This window comes from Bos indicus, chromosome 17 (genome assembly GCF_029378745.1).
Source record: "Bos indicus isolate NIAB-ARS_2022 breed Sahiwal x Tharparkar chromosome 17, NIAB-ARS_B.indTharparkar_mat_pri_1.0, whole genome shotgun sequence".
In the NCBI taxonomy this organism is placed as follows: domain Eukaryota; kingdom Metazoa; phylum Chordata; class Mammalia; order Artiodactyla; family Bovidae; genus Bos; species Bos indicus.
The window spans coordinates 50,580,701-50,596,048 of NC_091776.1; the positions used below are offsets into that span (position 1 = coordinate 50,580,701).

General features: G+C 44.7%; 1 protein-coding gene across 4 annotated transcripts in view; it reads right to left on the minus strand.

Annotated features, from left to right (window-relative positions):
• The window catches only part of TMEM132B (transmembrane protein 132B), a 381,143-nt gene that overhangs the window by 219,613 nt on the left and 146,182 nt on the right, over positions 1-15,348 (minus strand). For 2 of the 4 annotated variants that reach the window (XM_070769361.1, XM_070769364.1), the window contains exon 2: positions 4,624-5,515. In XM_070769361.1, coding sequence (XP_070625462.1) covers positions 4,624-5,515 — 892 coding nt within the window. Of the gene's footprint in view, positions 1-4,623; positions 5,516-10,989; positions 11,363-13,595; positions 13,696-15,348 lie in introns of those variants that run through there. The other 2 variants (XM_070769362.1, XM_070769363.1) reach the window with 2 other exon arrangements.

A 15,348-nucleotide genomic window follows, 5' to 3' on the forward strand; every position in this document is an offset into this window, starting at 1 on the left:
CACAATTTTAGTGCATTCTTCTCTGGGGCTTCCCTGGAGGCTCAGCTGGTAAAGAATCTGCCTGCAGTGCGGGAGACCTGGGTTCGATCCCTGGGTTAAGAAGATCCCCTGGAGAAGGGAATGGCTACCCACTCCAGTATTCTAGCCTGGAGAATTCCATGGACTACACAGTCACAGAGTCGGACACTACTGAGTGACTTTCACTTTCACTCTTCTCTGGCCATAAAGTTCAGCATAAGAAATAATAGTCGGACTTCCCTGGTGGTACGGTGGAAGAAAATCCACCTACCAATGCAGGGCATGCAGGTTCAATCCCCGGTCTGGAAGGATTCCATGTGCTTCAGAACAACTAAGCCTCTGTGCCAAAAACCACTGAGCCCACACTCTGGAGCCTGCAAGCCACAGCTACAGAGCTCCCAGGCCTAGAGCCTGTACTCTGCAACAAGAGACGCCACTGCCATGCACACCACAATGAAGAAAGAGTAGCCCCCATTCGCCGTGACTAGAGAAAGCCCATCTGAAGCAAGGAAGATCCAGTGCAGCCATAAATAAATGTTTTTTTTTTTTAAAGAAATAAGTCATGTGCATTCAATACCCTGTAATAACATATAATGGAAAAAGCTGAGAAAGAACATGTACATACATATGTATGTATGTGCGTGCACGTGTGCTAAGTCACTTTAGTCCTGTCCGACTCTTTGCAACCCCATGGACTATAGCCCGCCAGGCTCCTCTGTCCATGGGATTCTCCAGGCAAGAATACTGGAGCAGGTTGCCATTCCCTTCTCCAGGGGATCTTCCCAATGCAGGGATTGAACCCACAACTCTTAAGACTCCTGAACTGGCAGGCAGGTTCTTTACCCCTGGTGCCACCTGGGAAGCCCCGTGTATGTATTTAGGTATGTATGTATAACTGAATCATTTTGCTGTACACCTGAAACTAACAAAACATTGTAAATTAACTATACTTCAATAAAGAAATTAGAATTTTATCCCTATATAGGAATGCAATTGATATTGATAGACTGGTTTTTAAAATCAAGTTCACTATATAATTTACATGTGAATAAAGCTTCTGTGAGCAAACAAACAGAAACAATAGTCATATCTAGGAAAGCATGAAGACAAGAAACTCTAGATGGTGACCCAGAAAGATCTGAAAGGTAAAGCTCAGTCTCCATCTGGACAAGTAGAACCATCCAAAAGAGTGTTTTCAACTCCTGCATGCAGACCCACACGCCAACCCCACCACTTTCCCATTGCACGGCTTCAGACAGGTAACACCTAATCTCTCTGAGTCTCAGTTTCCACATTCATAAGATGGACATGAATACTTTGTATGCTGCCTGTGATCATATGAGAGACACAACTGGAGCCTGGCACAGTACACATAATTATTTAAAAGCATCAATTAATCATAATAGCATCAATTATAGTATGTAAATAATTGTATCTATTAACACGTACTGAACACCTACAGGGTGCCAGGCACTCTTCTAATTGTTTTACATGAAGCAACTAAATTCACTAAATAATACCAGTGATGATGGAGGAATGTTTCACTTCCTTTTTTAAAACATTTATTTAGTTGGCTGTGCCAGGTCTTAGTTTCAGCATGAGGGACCCTCAGTTGCGGAATGCGGGACCTGGTTCCCTGACCAGGGATGGAACCTGGGCCCTCTGCACTGGGAGCGCGGAGTCTTAACCACCAGACCACCAGGGAAGTCCCTGATGTTTCATTTCCTATGATGCACTCTATGACCACTTCTGTCTCCCTGACACACACAGTGAATGAGTCGGTGATGTCTGCCTTCAGAGGTTAGAATTTAGCCCCTCTTTTAAGCACTGCTTTCCCCTTTTCCCCTTTTTCTTTCCCCTTACTCTATCAGGAGTTTCAAAATGCTCACAATAACCAGATAAGTGAGTGCAATGGGCCGGGCATGGTGGAGACTGAGTAGCCAGGCAATGCGTGATCCATCTAAAGCGGGAAGCCACTTCTTAGTTACAGCCAACTGAGGCCAAGTTACCAAATCTTCAAAACCTTCCAAGAAAATGATATGTGAGATCTCCCTATTGTCAGAGGTTGTCAACTCTTTTAAATATTTTAAGGAATGCCATATGAGATTAAAAAAAAAAAAAAAAACAGCACACATCTCTGGGTTAGACTTGCTATGATCATCAGTTTGCAAACTTTAAACTAAGTGCTTCCCCTTTGGGAACAGTCTCAAGGCCCCACAATTAAAGGCCCCTGGATAGTATTAATATTTCCTGAAGGCTGACAGTTCATGATTTGACCTTTCAGGGCAAAGTCAGCACATTAAGAGTTCATTTCAGCTCTAAAATTAACTTCTGTGTGCAACAAAAAACTTAAGGGGTTTCTACTTAGCACCAAGATGCCACTTCAGGAGCCTCTACATTCTGGATCTTCCTCCAATCTCAGCAGCTTCTCTCTCCCTAAATTGACCCTCAGCTCTGGCATGACTGAGCCACGCACCGTCAGGAGGTGCGGCAGCTGCCTCCTCCTATCTTTGAAAGGCGGTTGACTGTGGGGGTGAAGGGCACTGGCTCTAGAGCTTGCCCACCAGTAGGTTCACACCCACCACTCCCTAGCTGTATGAGCTTGGGCAAGTTACTTAACTTCTCTGTGCCTCAGAAAAATGGGGATGATGATACGTGCCTACTCGAGTTGTTTGTTGTCAAATTCAGTGAGTGAAGGAATGTAAAGCACTTAGAATGTGGTCCGGAGCGTTCTAAGTTCTCAGTGAAAGCTATCTAGTACTGTGTGCGCAATTCTGCTGGCCTGAAATGCGTTTCTCAGCCAGGTTCCTGGACTTTCCCAACCACCAGGGCAACTGCTCTCCCTTTCCTTGAAATTCTCACTCAAAAACATTCTCTCTACACCCGAGATGGCAAATAAGCTTAATCTGAAATGTCATACCCTCTTCCCTCACATGAATTGGTAGGGGCTGCCTGCAGAAGACAATGGCAACCCACTCCAGTACTCTTGCCTGGAAAATCCCATGGACGGAGGACCCTGGTGGGCTGCCGTCTATAGGGTCGCACAGAGTCGGACACAACTGAAGCAACTTAGCAGCAGCAGCAGCAGCCTGGAGTCCTGGGCTCAATGTGGCAGTATATTAGTAATGTCTGCCATGGCAGAGGGAGTACCAGGTGCTGCAGTTGATTGATTATGTCTGCCTCGGGAGAGTGAGTGGCAGGAGAGCAGAAGCCACCCCTATGCCATTCTTGGTCTATAGTGAGCAGCTGGCACTGCCTGGCATTGAAAGAATCTCTGCAGAGCAAGAGCTAAGTTTTAGACCAGACCAGCCCTATCACAGAAGTGACTAGCACAGGGCTGGGTCCACACCCAGTTCTGAATCAATTTTACCACCAAGACTAACTCAAGGGGCTTCAAATAAGAACCCTATTTCCTGCAGGCTACTAAACCCATTTGGGATCTACCAGAGTATTCGGATCCTCTTGGCGGGTTCTGAACAAGGACACCTCCAGACAGGTGTGATCTGGGACGTCAGCCTCTGTCAGAATCAGAAGGACCACACTGGACTCAAGATTAGTTCAAAGCCCCACCTGCACTGCAGTTTAGAGGTCTACCAGCTCAGCATCTGAGGACGAGGAAACAGCCACAGCCTAACATTCAGTGAAGACTCTCCATGCACCAGGCACTGTTGTAAGAACTTGATTAACTTGTGTAATCCTCACAACAACCCCCAGGAAATAGATCCCGTCATTATGCCCATCTCACCCATGAGGAAGCTGAAGCCCAGAGAGGTTGGGTGACTTGCCCCAGGGCACACAGCCGGTGCGTAGCAGAGCCATACATTCTATTGCTACCCAGGGACCTTTGTGAGCAAAATAAGCTAAAGATAGATTTGTACCTTTAGCACAGAGAAGTTCCCCACTTTCTGCAATCCTAAAATCAAGTCTTCATCATATATAGACAGCTGCTTTGCTTTGACAAAGGATTCCTTACTGATTAAAAACTAAGAGGAAGGCTGGGACTTCCCCGGTGGTTCAATGACTAAGACTCCATGCTCCCAATGCAGGAGGCCCAGGTTCGATCCCTGGTCAGGGAACTAGATTCCACACACTGCAACTAAGGGTTTGCATGTCGCAACTAAGACCCAGCACAGCCAAATAAATAATTAAAAAAAAAAAAAAACTGAGAGGTAGGAGACACTGTCTCAGAAAACTCCTTTATGGATTTAGAAATTCATTTACAAGGTGTCCACTTCTGGGCATTCATTCTGGGATTCTACCTGGCACATCAAAGGGGGCAGTGAGAGGTTCAGAATGTCAGGTGAGAGCCTAAAAGGGACGCACTTGGACCTCACAGCCTGAATCACTGCTTTCCAAGCAGATATTTTAATCCTGGCCTCACAACAGAATTAGTTAGGGAGAGCTTGGAAAACAGAGATGCCCAGAGCCCATCCCCAAATACTCTCCTTGAGGCTGTCTAGTCTGCTGGCTTGCATTGGTCTTATGATTGTAAGTTTCCTCACTGTGGTGGAGGAAACTTATAATCAACAACCACTTGATAGAATAACAATTCACTGACGATCAAGAGTGGATTTCCAGCCCATCCAACCCTGCAAAGCCTCTTACCTAAGAGTGAAGTGGTCTGCCACAGAGCCACTAGTCAGGGAGACCAAAAAGGTGGCTGTGTCCCCTTCCCGGATGAGGTTCAGCGGCACAGAGAGGACGACGTTCTCATCCAGGTTCAGCAGGGACCACCGCAGATCATCTTGGGTTGGGTAGACCATGACACTCCCGATCCTCTCCCGGGCTGGGGGTGCCGGCGGGGGGCTGTCCTGGCCCGAGTGGATGTTATTCTCCCACTTGCCATCCTCTTCCAGGGGACACTGACCGGCCGGACCAGCCGGGTAGAGTGCAAAGAAGAGCTCCATGGCCGTGCCACCAAGCAGGGCCGGGATCTCCTCCTCAGGCTCGAGGTCCAGCCCAGAGCTGAACCACTCGGGCAGCAGCTCCAGCTCGGCCACACACAGCCCCGGGGTCCCTTGCAGCCGACAGCTGGCCGCCACTTCCCTGGCCTCGGGGAAAGCAAACATCTTGACACAGGGTAGCTGTTCTGCAGGGTCATCATCAGCCCAGCCCATCCCCGTGATGTAAAACAAGGTCTGCACTTTGGGTCTGTTGGAGTAAATGGAGCTATCGAGGATGTGGGCTTTCACCTTCCAATTAAAGGGAAACTGGCCCACATGCCCAAAGGGTGTAGAAGTCAGCATGAGCTCCCGGGGGACCATCTTCTCCACTGAAAATGGACCATAGCTGGCATTGACAACTGGGGATCTCCTGGCTCGGTAGATAAAGAATGACTCCACCCGGGTCTGCAGACTGGAGTTCCGTGTGATGTCCTGGTTGGCCTCTTTAAGAAAGAAGGACTCTTCTGCGTTAGAGATGTGGAAGCTTGTGGGAAGGTAAGCAGGGAGCGAGGAGAACCTCTGCAGGCTGTCCACGATGGCTCGGCTCTCCATCACTGCACAAGAAAGGAAAGGAAGATTGAGAACGGAGTCCGGATTTAATTAACGCAGTGCAAGCTCCACCCACCCACCCCCAGCACACTGCCCACTGGCCACGTCCCCTAGGTCTCCTAACTGTGGAATTCCTTGCATTACATAAAGTGTGTTCTAAGGATCTTCCAAAATAACCAAGGCAGAGTGGGAAGGAGGCCCCAGGTACGACTGACCCAATCGCCCTGTGGCTGAATTACACCACCAGAGGGAAAACATCACACTCTCTTGTTCTTGCAAATCTCCAAACTCAGAGGATCATGGTCGACTCTGTTGTAATCACCCTACAGAGAGTAGGCTGCCTACCCAGCCCACCACACGACCAGGCATCGGACTGCTGTATATGAGGTGTTGATGCTTTTATTTGATATTTACACTTCTTCCTGTCACTCCTAGATGGGATGTGTGCAGGTACATTGAGACATCTCCTAATTCTTTTCAAAATGAGGGTGAAGCTATGGCTCAGCATTCCTGCTTCTAGAAATCTCTCCTTCTGAAACACGAATGAGACTGCGTGAAGATCTATTTATCTACAAGGATGTCCCCTACAGCATCCTTTTGAATTGCAGACAAACTAAAGAATGTGTTAATATATGAGGGACTTCCTTGGTGGTCCAGTGGTTATTTCGTGTTCCCAATGCAGGGGCCCAGGTTCGATCCCTGATCAGGGAACCAGATCCCATGCGCTGCAACTAAGAGTTCACATGCAGCAACTAAAGATTCGACGTGCTACGATGAAGACTGAAGATCTGGTGTGCAGCAACGAAGACCCAGCACAGCCAAATAAATAAATAAAAATATATTTTTTAAAAAACTACTTAAAAAAAAAAAAAGAACATATGAGCTGGGGTAAGCAGGCTGGATCTAAATCCCAACTCTGTCACTTCTTCACTGTGCAATTTGGGGCAAATTACTTAACCTCTCTGTGCCTCAAATGTCTTCAAATAAAGTAGAATATAAATATAAACTATAATAAGGATTAATGAGTTAATAAATATGAAGAGCTTAGAACAGTGCTGACTCACAAACATGCTCAACCTTTACCAGCTACCATTATTATTATTTATCCGTTTAAACCATTCCAAAGGTTTATTAAGAGGACATTGGATAAACTATACACTTTTACAGTGGGATAACAGGCAGCTGTAAGAAAAATGAAACCCAGTGGGACTTCCCTGGCGGCCCAGCAGTTTTATATTCCATGCTTCCAATGCAGGGGGCACAGTTTTGATCCCTGGTCCCACATGTGGTAAAAAAAAAAATTAATAATAATAAAGTTAAATTTAAAAAAAGAAAAATGAGCACAACTATATCAGTATATTTGAAAAACAGTCACAATATGTCATTAAACATAAACAGCTATAATCGTAACTCATATAATCCTATTTGGATAACTTTTTAGGATTCTATTTGGGTAATTTTCAGGTACATATGTAAATGTACATATATTTATGTATGGTATCTATAGAATCTGAAAAGGATTTTTTAATTTTATCACTAATGTTTCTCTTTTCTTAAAATTTATCACAATAACCATGTGTTACTTTGTTAATTAAAATACATATAAATATACATAAACATGTATACATGTGCATGCATATATGTATATGTGTGTGTGTTTCTTTCAAATGGTGAAACACAGAAAGCAAAGACCCAAGAAGATTTTTCAAAGTGAAGACAGCCCACCAGGAACCAGGGTCAGCAAATCAAGCCACAAACAGACAGGGATTCTTCCTTGTCCTGAAACAAACCTCTGCCCCTGGAGCCCAGCTTCCAACCAGAGCAAGAAGAAATAAAGCAAGCAGCAGTGTTTAAAATGCAGCATCATCAGAGGATAAAAAGCAAATAAATACTCCATTGACTCCAACTCCTGGTAACATTTTTTTCTGCAGCCGTTACAAATTCTACAAAATACAGCTTTCTATTGACTGAAATAATTTGCGGCCTTTTCAGGGCTGTCCTTGGTGAGCTCTCCTTTCCAAGAGAATGACAAAATTGTAATTAGGAGATTGTGAAGCAGACACAATCATTTCAGAGCTGACGCATCCTTTCACCAAGAAGGTGTTCAGAAGGCAAGTTCTCTGCACCATCTCACTTACATGCAGAATCTAAAATAGTCTGATTTGTAGAAGCAGAGAGTAGGATGGTGGTTGCCAGAGGCTGGGGAGAGAGAGCAATGAGGCAGGATGGGGGTTAAAGGGTACAAAGTTTCAGTTAAACAGGATGAATGCCTTCTAGAGAGCTAATGTGCGTTAGCAATGTGATATAGTTAACAATCCTGTATTGTACATTGTAATTTGCTATGAGAATGGATCTTAGATTAAATCTTTTCCATACACACAAAAACACACTGAGAATGATAATCAGGTAGAGGTAATAGATATGTTAATTAGTTTGATTATGGTGATCACTTCACAATGTTTACATATATCAAAACATCAAATTGTACACCTTAAATATACTTTGTATAGTTCAATGATATCTCAGTAAAGTTGTGGGGGGATAAAAGAAGAACAAAGAAAGAAGAAAGTAAGTTCTCAAGTGTCATCAATATGGCCAGTCTTGGGTCAGATTAATTACTAGAGGAGAAGAGTTATTTTTTATTCATTTCTCCAATTACCTATCTAAATATATTTATTACTCACTTACTATGTTCCCAGCCCTTATATGGAAGTCACAGGAGCAAGACAGATGCGGTTTCTGCCCCAAGGAGTGGTCAGATTTTGGAGAAAAGCATGGCTAACCTACACAAAGCAATTATAAAAGTGAATAGGACTTCGCTGCTGATCCAGTGGCTAAGACTCCATGCTTCCAATGCAAGGTGCGCAAGTTTAATCCCTAGTCGGGGGACTAAGATCCCACAGAATTCGTGGAATGGCCCCCAAAAATAAGTGAACATTCAGACCCTTTAAAATGACCATCCCAGTAATTCTCTACCTAGGAATTCATGTGAAGGAAATAAGAGATCAAGAAGGAGATTCATGTGCAAGCGTCATCCCAAGTATGATTTATAGCCGCAACACACAGGAAACAACCTAACAACTCATCATGAGGGTGGTGATCATATAAATGATGAAAGTCTGACTCTACATGAAATGTTAAGAGATCACCAAAACCACGGTCTCAACAAATATGCGGTGTCGTGAGAAAATGGTTACATCTTCAGTGAAAAAGCAGTCATCAAATTTTGTTTTACATGATCCCAAATCTGTGTTAAAATATATTTTAAGTAGTAAATATTATATGTACACAACATATAGACATGCATAAATATGTATATGATGCATTTGCCCAGACCTGGATTTCCTCCAGAACGCATCCTATAAATTGGGTGGGATTTGGATCAAAGATGGAGGAGGAAGAGATGACTCTGAAGAATGAGCTTCAACCAAAGGAAAGTTTTAGCTGTTGCCGCCACCAAGGGGCAATTTGCATTTTGACAATGACAAGCAATGCAGAAAGACCATCCCAGATGAAATTTAAATTATTTTTTGGTTGGTTTATTTCCCCACTCCAAACCAGGAAGTTAAATTCTTGGTGAATCTGCCCATAAATCAGCTGGCAATGAGGGAAATCTGTCTTCCATAGCCTGACAATATCCTTCAGTAGATATGGGTGGGCACACAGCTGACCAGATTTGGAAAGAGACTCCAATTTTACCTTCCCATAAAATCTATGGGAAGCCTAAGGCAAGGTTTAAATTCTGGCTTATTTATAGATAGGGAAAAGGAAATTAAAATAAATGTAAATTTTAATATGATCTGTTTCCATTGTGGATTAGTTTTTTTCATTATCATTTATATCGATACTTCCTGTCTCTCAAAAATCAATTTATAAGAAATTTAAAACTGTGCTTTCTCTCTTCTTTATTATGGCCAAAGCTTGTATTTCATCCAAAATAGCAGTGTGAGTTTACAATCCTGTCCCACCATAACTCAAGCAAAATGCAATACAAATTTTGTCTGAAGGCATCTATGGAAAACCATAAACACTGGCTGCCAGATTCTCATTTTTGTTCTCAAACTAGATTGCAACAAAATATGATATGCAAATTTAGGAGCATTTTATGGAGCCATGAGACTGTGTCCTTAGAAAAACATCCAGGATCTGAGAAGCTAACATGCATCCGTTCGGTCCCCTAACATCATATAGTGGCCCCATTCTTCTTCCCATTGGCAGGCAGACCATGTGGCCGGAGGTCTGGATGTGAAATGAGACCCTATTCAGTCTGCTGATTTCCTAGAGGGCTTTTCACCACCCGACTGAATGAGGTGGGTGCTGAGAGCAGAAAATGAGGAAGTCTTGGTTTGGCCCAACTTCAAAGCACTTTCCATCACTGCCCTCCTTAAGAGCCAAAAAGAGAATCAAGTCCAGGTTCATCAAGAGCACGAGGTGCTCCAGACAAACACTCTGTGATTAAAGGATGTTCTGAATCACAGATGGCTCCGGGGAAGTCCCAAAAAGAACTTCGGGTGGAAACAACATCCAGAATGAAGCAACTCCCACAATATTAGGAATCCCAGTAGGGACTCTGTGACCCAAAGTGCGTGGCTGGACATCACCGCTGTGCTTGGCACACAAAAAATACTCCTGGGCATGTGTCTTGGTCAGGACTGGAGGGACCTATAGCCATAAGATAATGCAGCCCACAGACTCACAAACCTTTTCGCTACCATCACCAGTCCTGCATGGAAGCTTATTAACAGTCCTGTGGTTCCTGATAACCCACCTGAGGGTCAAGGCCTGTGGCATTTCTGTAGCTGAGTCTCTTCTAATTCCCACAAAAAAACATGGACAGCCAGAAATAAAAGGTTCTCTTTGCAGTGGACCAGATGGGCCACATCTTTGAAAACCATCAGCAAGTGAAACTGCTCACTGATCTGTCGAAGGGTAGTCCTGACGAATAGGTGGTAATTTACTGCCACCATCCGGGTACCCCGCCCCCATGGTCATGGAGACCAGGAGCTACAAGGAAGCCTTTGGGAGCATTCATGTCAGTTCAGAACAGTGCAGTGGATATTGTTTCTGAGGCAGAGGAAAGAAATAGGAGATCTTTTATACTCATGCCTTCCGTTCTATCTCCATGATGTTTGTGTGTCTTTCTCCGTGAACTTCTGCACCTGCTGGGGAAGTCCATCACCCACCTATGAGTACAGCAGGCTCCTTCCCACTAGGATTTCTCAGCTCAGGAAAGGTTTCTCTGAGCAGGCACTCCAGCCCTATCTCTGCTCTTCTCTGCATCATAGGGAACTACATTTCCCAAGCTCCTTTGCTCCCTGGCTTCTGGATGCGATCAGCCAATGTGATGCTCTGGTAGAAGATGGAGCATGGGAGGTATTTCTCCCCCTTATCTCCCAGCATTTACAGGCAGAGACTGTCCAGCCCCATCAGAGCTCCCACCGTGAATATACCTCTCTTAGGCAGTAGTTCTAATACTTACTAGATGGTTCCAGCTTCTGGGTTCTGATAATCCAATTTCTCCACTTTGTCCCTTCAGTCCAATTGGTAACAGCTTCCTGCTATAATTAATTTCTGGATTACTTTACCATTCCCAGAAGGTATTTACCACGCCCGACTTCATTTCACAGATCTTTCATCACATGACTAACTGATTCCCTTGATTAAATTCCCTCTGTGGAAATAACTAGTGTGGCTTCTGTTTTCTCAGAAGCCTGAGTCTGACAAATATATTCAGTCACTATTCACTCCATCCTGTTAAATTTCTTCAAGGCCACTCTCACCATCTGAAATTAGCCTTTGTGTTTTTACTTGTTGACTTATTTTCTATCAAGTCTCTCTATTAAAATTCAAGCTTATGAGAATAGAGACTTTGCCACCCAATTTATGGCTGCATATCCAGGATCTAGCAGAAGAAACTAAACAAATATGTGCTGAGAGCATGTCCATCAATTAAGAGTGCCTTGGCTTAATGCTTAAGAGACTAAATCTCTCTGTGTTCTTCTGAGCCTTTCTTTGGCTTCCTCACAGGGTTGTCAATAGATACCATTAATATTAACAAATCATTGGCCCATCACATTATCATTCCATTCATTTCCTCTCAAATATCACATCCCTGTGGTCACTAAGCTGGTTGCTAGGTTTGCCAAGTCAAGAGCTGCAATTTTCATATGGAGGGAAAAAAATATCACTTAAAGGAGAAATAGCATTTACAGAACACTGGCGATGTGCTAACCTGGGCATATACAACTGCTACATCCATTGATTATCACAATGGTTGTGAGATGAATAGTCTTTGTCCTTTTTGGAAAATGGTGGAACTGAGGCACACAGAAATTAAGCAGTTTGAACATGGTCGAAGTTAAGGTTCAAACCAGTTCTGTCCAATTTCAGAGACTTTCCACTTCTCTGTACTGCCCCAGGGCCAACTGGTCTGGTGGTTCTACAATGAAGCCAAGGAGTTAGCCATGGGAAGGTCAGCGAAGGAGCTGGAGCTCAAGGCTCACAGGGCCAAGTTAATGAACAAAATCTTTGCAGATTTAGTGAGGTTTTCATCACTCTGCAGTCACAGGTGATTGTCTCCCACCCCAGGTATCAGCCTGGATTCCCAGGTAGAGCAGGAATATAGATACAGTTCGCCCAGAGCATCACAATGCAGCTGCTGGCAAAGCACCCAGTGATCCATACCTTTAAGGTATGGTAGCAATAAGGCAATGGCATCCCACTCCAGTACTCTTGCCTGGAAAATCCCATGGACGGAGGAGCCTGGTAGACTTCGGTCCATGGGGTCGCTAAGAGTCGGACACGACTGAGCGACTTCACTTTCACTCTTCACTTTCATGCATTGGAGAAGGAAATGGCAACCCACTCCAGTGTTCTTGCCTGGAGAATCCCAGGGATGGGGGAGCCTGGTGGGCTGATGTCTATGGGGTCGCACAGTGTCGGACACGACTGAAGTGACTTAGCAGCAGCAGCAAAAAATATGGCAGAGCCTTGCTACCTGTAAACCACGTCACATGACCTGAAGCCTCAGGAGGAAGAGCCAATGCAGCAAGTCAGACCAAATGCTCTCAGATTAAGGAGCAGAATTGCATGTGCTTATTTCGTCATTAACACCCAGCCATGGTGGAATTTATTATACATCCCACTCAGTCTGCTGCCACCGCCAACTGTATCCCCTGGTTGTACCCCAGGGACCACATGCTTTCCCACCTCTGCATCTGAAACATGAGCCACAGTCCACATAACTCAGAAAAGGTAGCAAAAACTTAACTATCCAATTCAAAAGTCACCCATATAAAAGTAAGATGGGGAAACTTGAGTTTGTCTCTCTCAAGCAGATAAAATTCACACGGCTGAAAGAGAAGGAGAGACCATATAGACAGAAAGGTATGAGGACACCAGGTCATCAGGCAGGAGGGAGGGATGCTTGCCTTCGTCCCAAGATTCTTCTCAAATCTCAAGCTGGGGAGCCCTGAATGGCCAACATGAGTCATTCATAAGCGCAAGACACTGATAAAAAACAGACCAGAGGGACTTGCCTGGTGGTCCAGTGGTTAAGAACCTACCTGCTAATGCAGGGTACACAGGCTCAAGCCCTGGTTGGGGAACTAAGGTCCCACATGCCGCAGGGCAACTACGCCTGTGGGCCACAACCATTGGACCTGCACTCTAGAGCCCATGCCCCACAACAGTAGGAACCACCACATAGAGAAGCAGGCACGGTGCCACTAGAGTAGCCCTCACTCACTGAACTAGAGAAAGCCCATGCCCAGCAATGAAGAACCTGTGCACTGCATCAAAAAGACCCAACACAACCAAAACTAAAACAAAAATAAATAAATAACCTTCATTAAAAAAAAAAAAGCAGACTAGAAGCAGAGGAGAAACAGGAAGCAGACATGAAGTAGACAGGAAGTGGACAGGAGGAGTTGGTCCCTTCTCCCAGCTCTAGTCTTGAAGTCTTCTCTAATCTGCCTCCCCACACCTCTTCCCCTGCCAGCATTAGCAGAGACTAACAGGAGACAACTGGCTAAGAGAAATATGGTTTTCTGATTCCAGCCCCAGAATTACAGACCAGAGACCTACTTGACGCCGAAATGCTGAGTGTAGTTTCCGGAGAAGGAACCTGGCTGCTGAGCGTAGTTTCCGGGGAAGGAACCTGGCTGCTGAGCGTAGTTTCCAGGGAAGGAACCTGGCTGCTGAGCGTAGTTTCCGGGGAAGGAACCTGGCTGCTGAGCGTAGTTTCCGGGGAAGGAACCTGGCTGCTGAGCGTAGTTTCCGGGGAAGGAACCTGGCTGCTGAGCGTAGTTTCCGGGGAAGGAACCTGGCTGCTGAGCGTAGTTTCCGGGGAAGGAACCTGGCTGTGTGCCACCCTCCACCCTTCCTCCCTGCAAAACCAACACTGAACACTATAATCACTCTTTTCATCTTTTTTTGTAAAAGGGAAAATCCTCTTTAGATTTCTTTCAGATCAGTGAAAAATGATATTAATGTAGGTCTTTCATAAAAGTGAAGTGGCATAAAGTGAACTTTTAAAAAGTAGAGGGGTGTTGGTACTCAAAAATGAATAGTCATTCATCACCTTGAGGGTCATATAAGTCTTGGGTCATACACCAGCAAATCCATTAAGGATTAGATATGGCTTCCCGGGTGGCACAGTGGTCAAGAATCCGCCCACCAATTCAGGAGGTGCAAGAAACGGGTCTGATCCCTAGGTCGGGAAGATCCCGTAGAGTAGGAAATGGCAACTCGCTCCAGTATTCTTGCCTGGAAAATTCCATGGACAGAGGAGCCTGGTGGGCTACAGTCCATGGGATTGCAGAGTCAGACACAACTGAGAAACTGAGCACAGCACAGCACAGCACAGCATAACCATATATTACAGTGATGATAAAAAAATAAAATATAGAGAAATAAGGGTAATGAGAATAGACCCATTATCACAGTCAACATTTATGTATAATCCTTATGATATACCAAGCACTAGTCTAAGCATTTCAGGGATATTAACACTTTTCATCTTCACAATCTTTTGATTATGAGGATTTTATTATTAGTCCCACTCATGGATGGAAACATTACTTTGCCTATAAAGCATTACTTTGCCTACAAAGATTCGTATAGTCAAAGCTATGATTTTTCCAGTGGTCATGTATGTATATGAGAGCTGAACAATAAAAAAAAAGCTGAGTGCTGAAGAACTGATGTCTTCAAACTGTGGTGCTGGAGAAGACTCTTGAGAGTCTCTTGGACAGCAAGGAAATCAACCCAGTCAATACTACAGGAAATCAACCCTGAATATTCATTGGAAGGACTGATGCTGAAGCTCCTCCAATACTTTGGCCAGCCAATGAGAAGAGCTGACTCATTAGGAAAGACCCTGATGCTGGGAAAGATTGAAGGCAGGAGGAGAAGGGAACAACAGAGGATGAGATGGTTGGACAGCATCACTGACTCAATGGGCATGAATTTCAGCAAACTCCAAGAGACTGTAAAGGACAGGGAAGCCTGGCATGCTGCAGTCCACGGGGTCGCAAAGAGTCGAACACGACTGAGCAACTGAACAGCAGTTCAGTTGCTGTTGGGAAAACTGAGGCTTGGGGAGGTTAAGAGACTTGCCTAAGATCCCAGAGCTAGTAAGAGGCAGAGAGGGTTACTGGATCCAAGCTGTTCAAGCTCCAGGCAGAGAGTCGGGTTTGTGCCTTTAGCCACTGTGTTCTGCTGCCAGCTGAAAGCTTAGCGAGCAAACTCTACATTGTAAGAGCTTCGGCAATAACTAAAGAGACTGCAAATGTGCCTCTGAATTGCCCAGCTTTCAAAACACAAGATGAAGTCACTA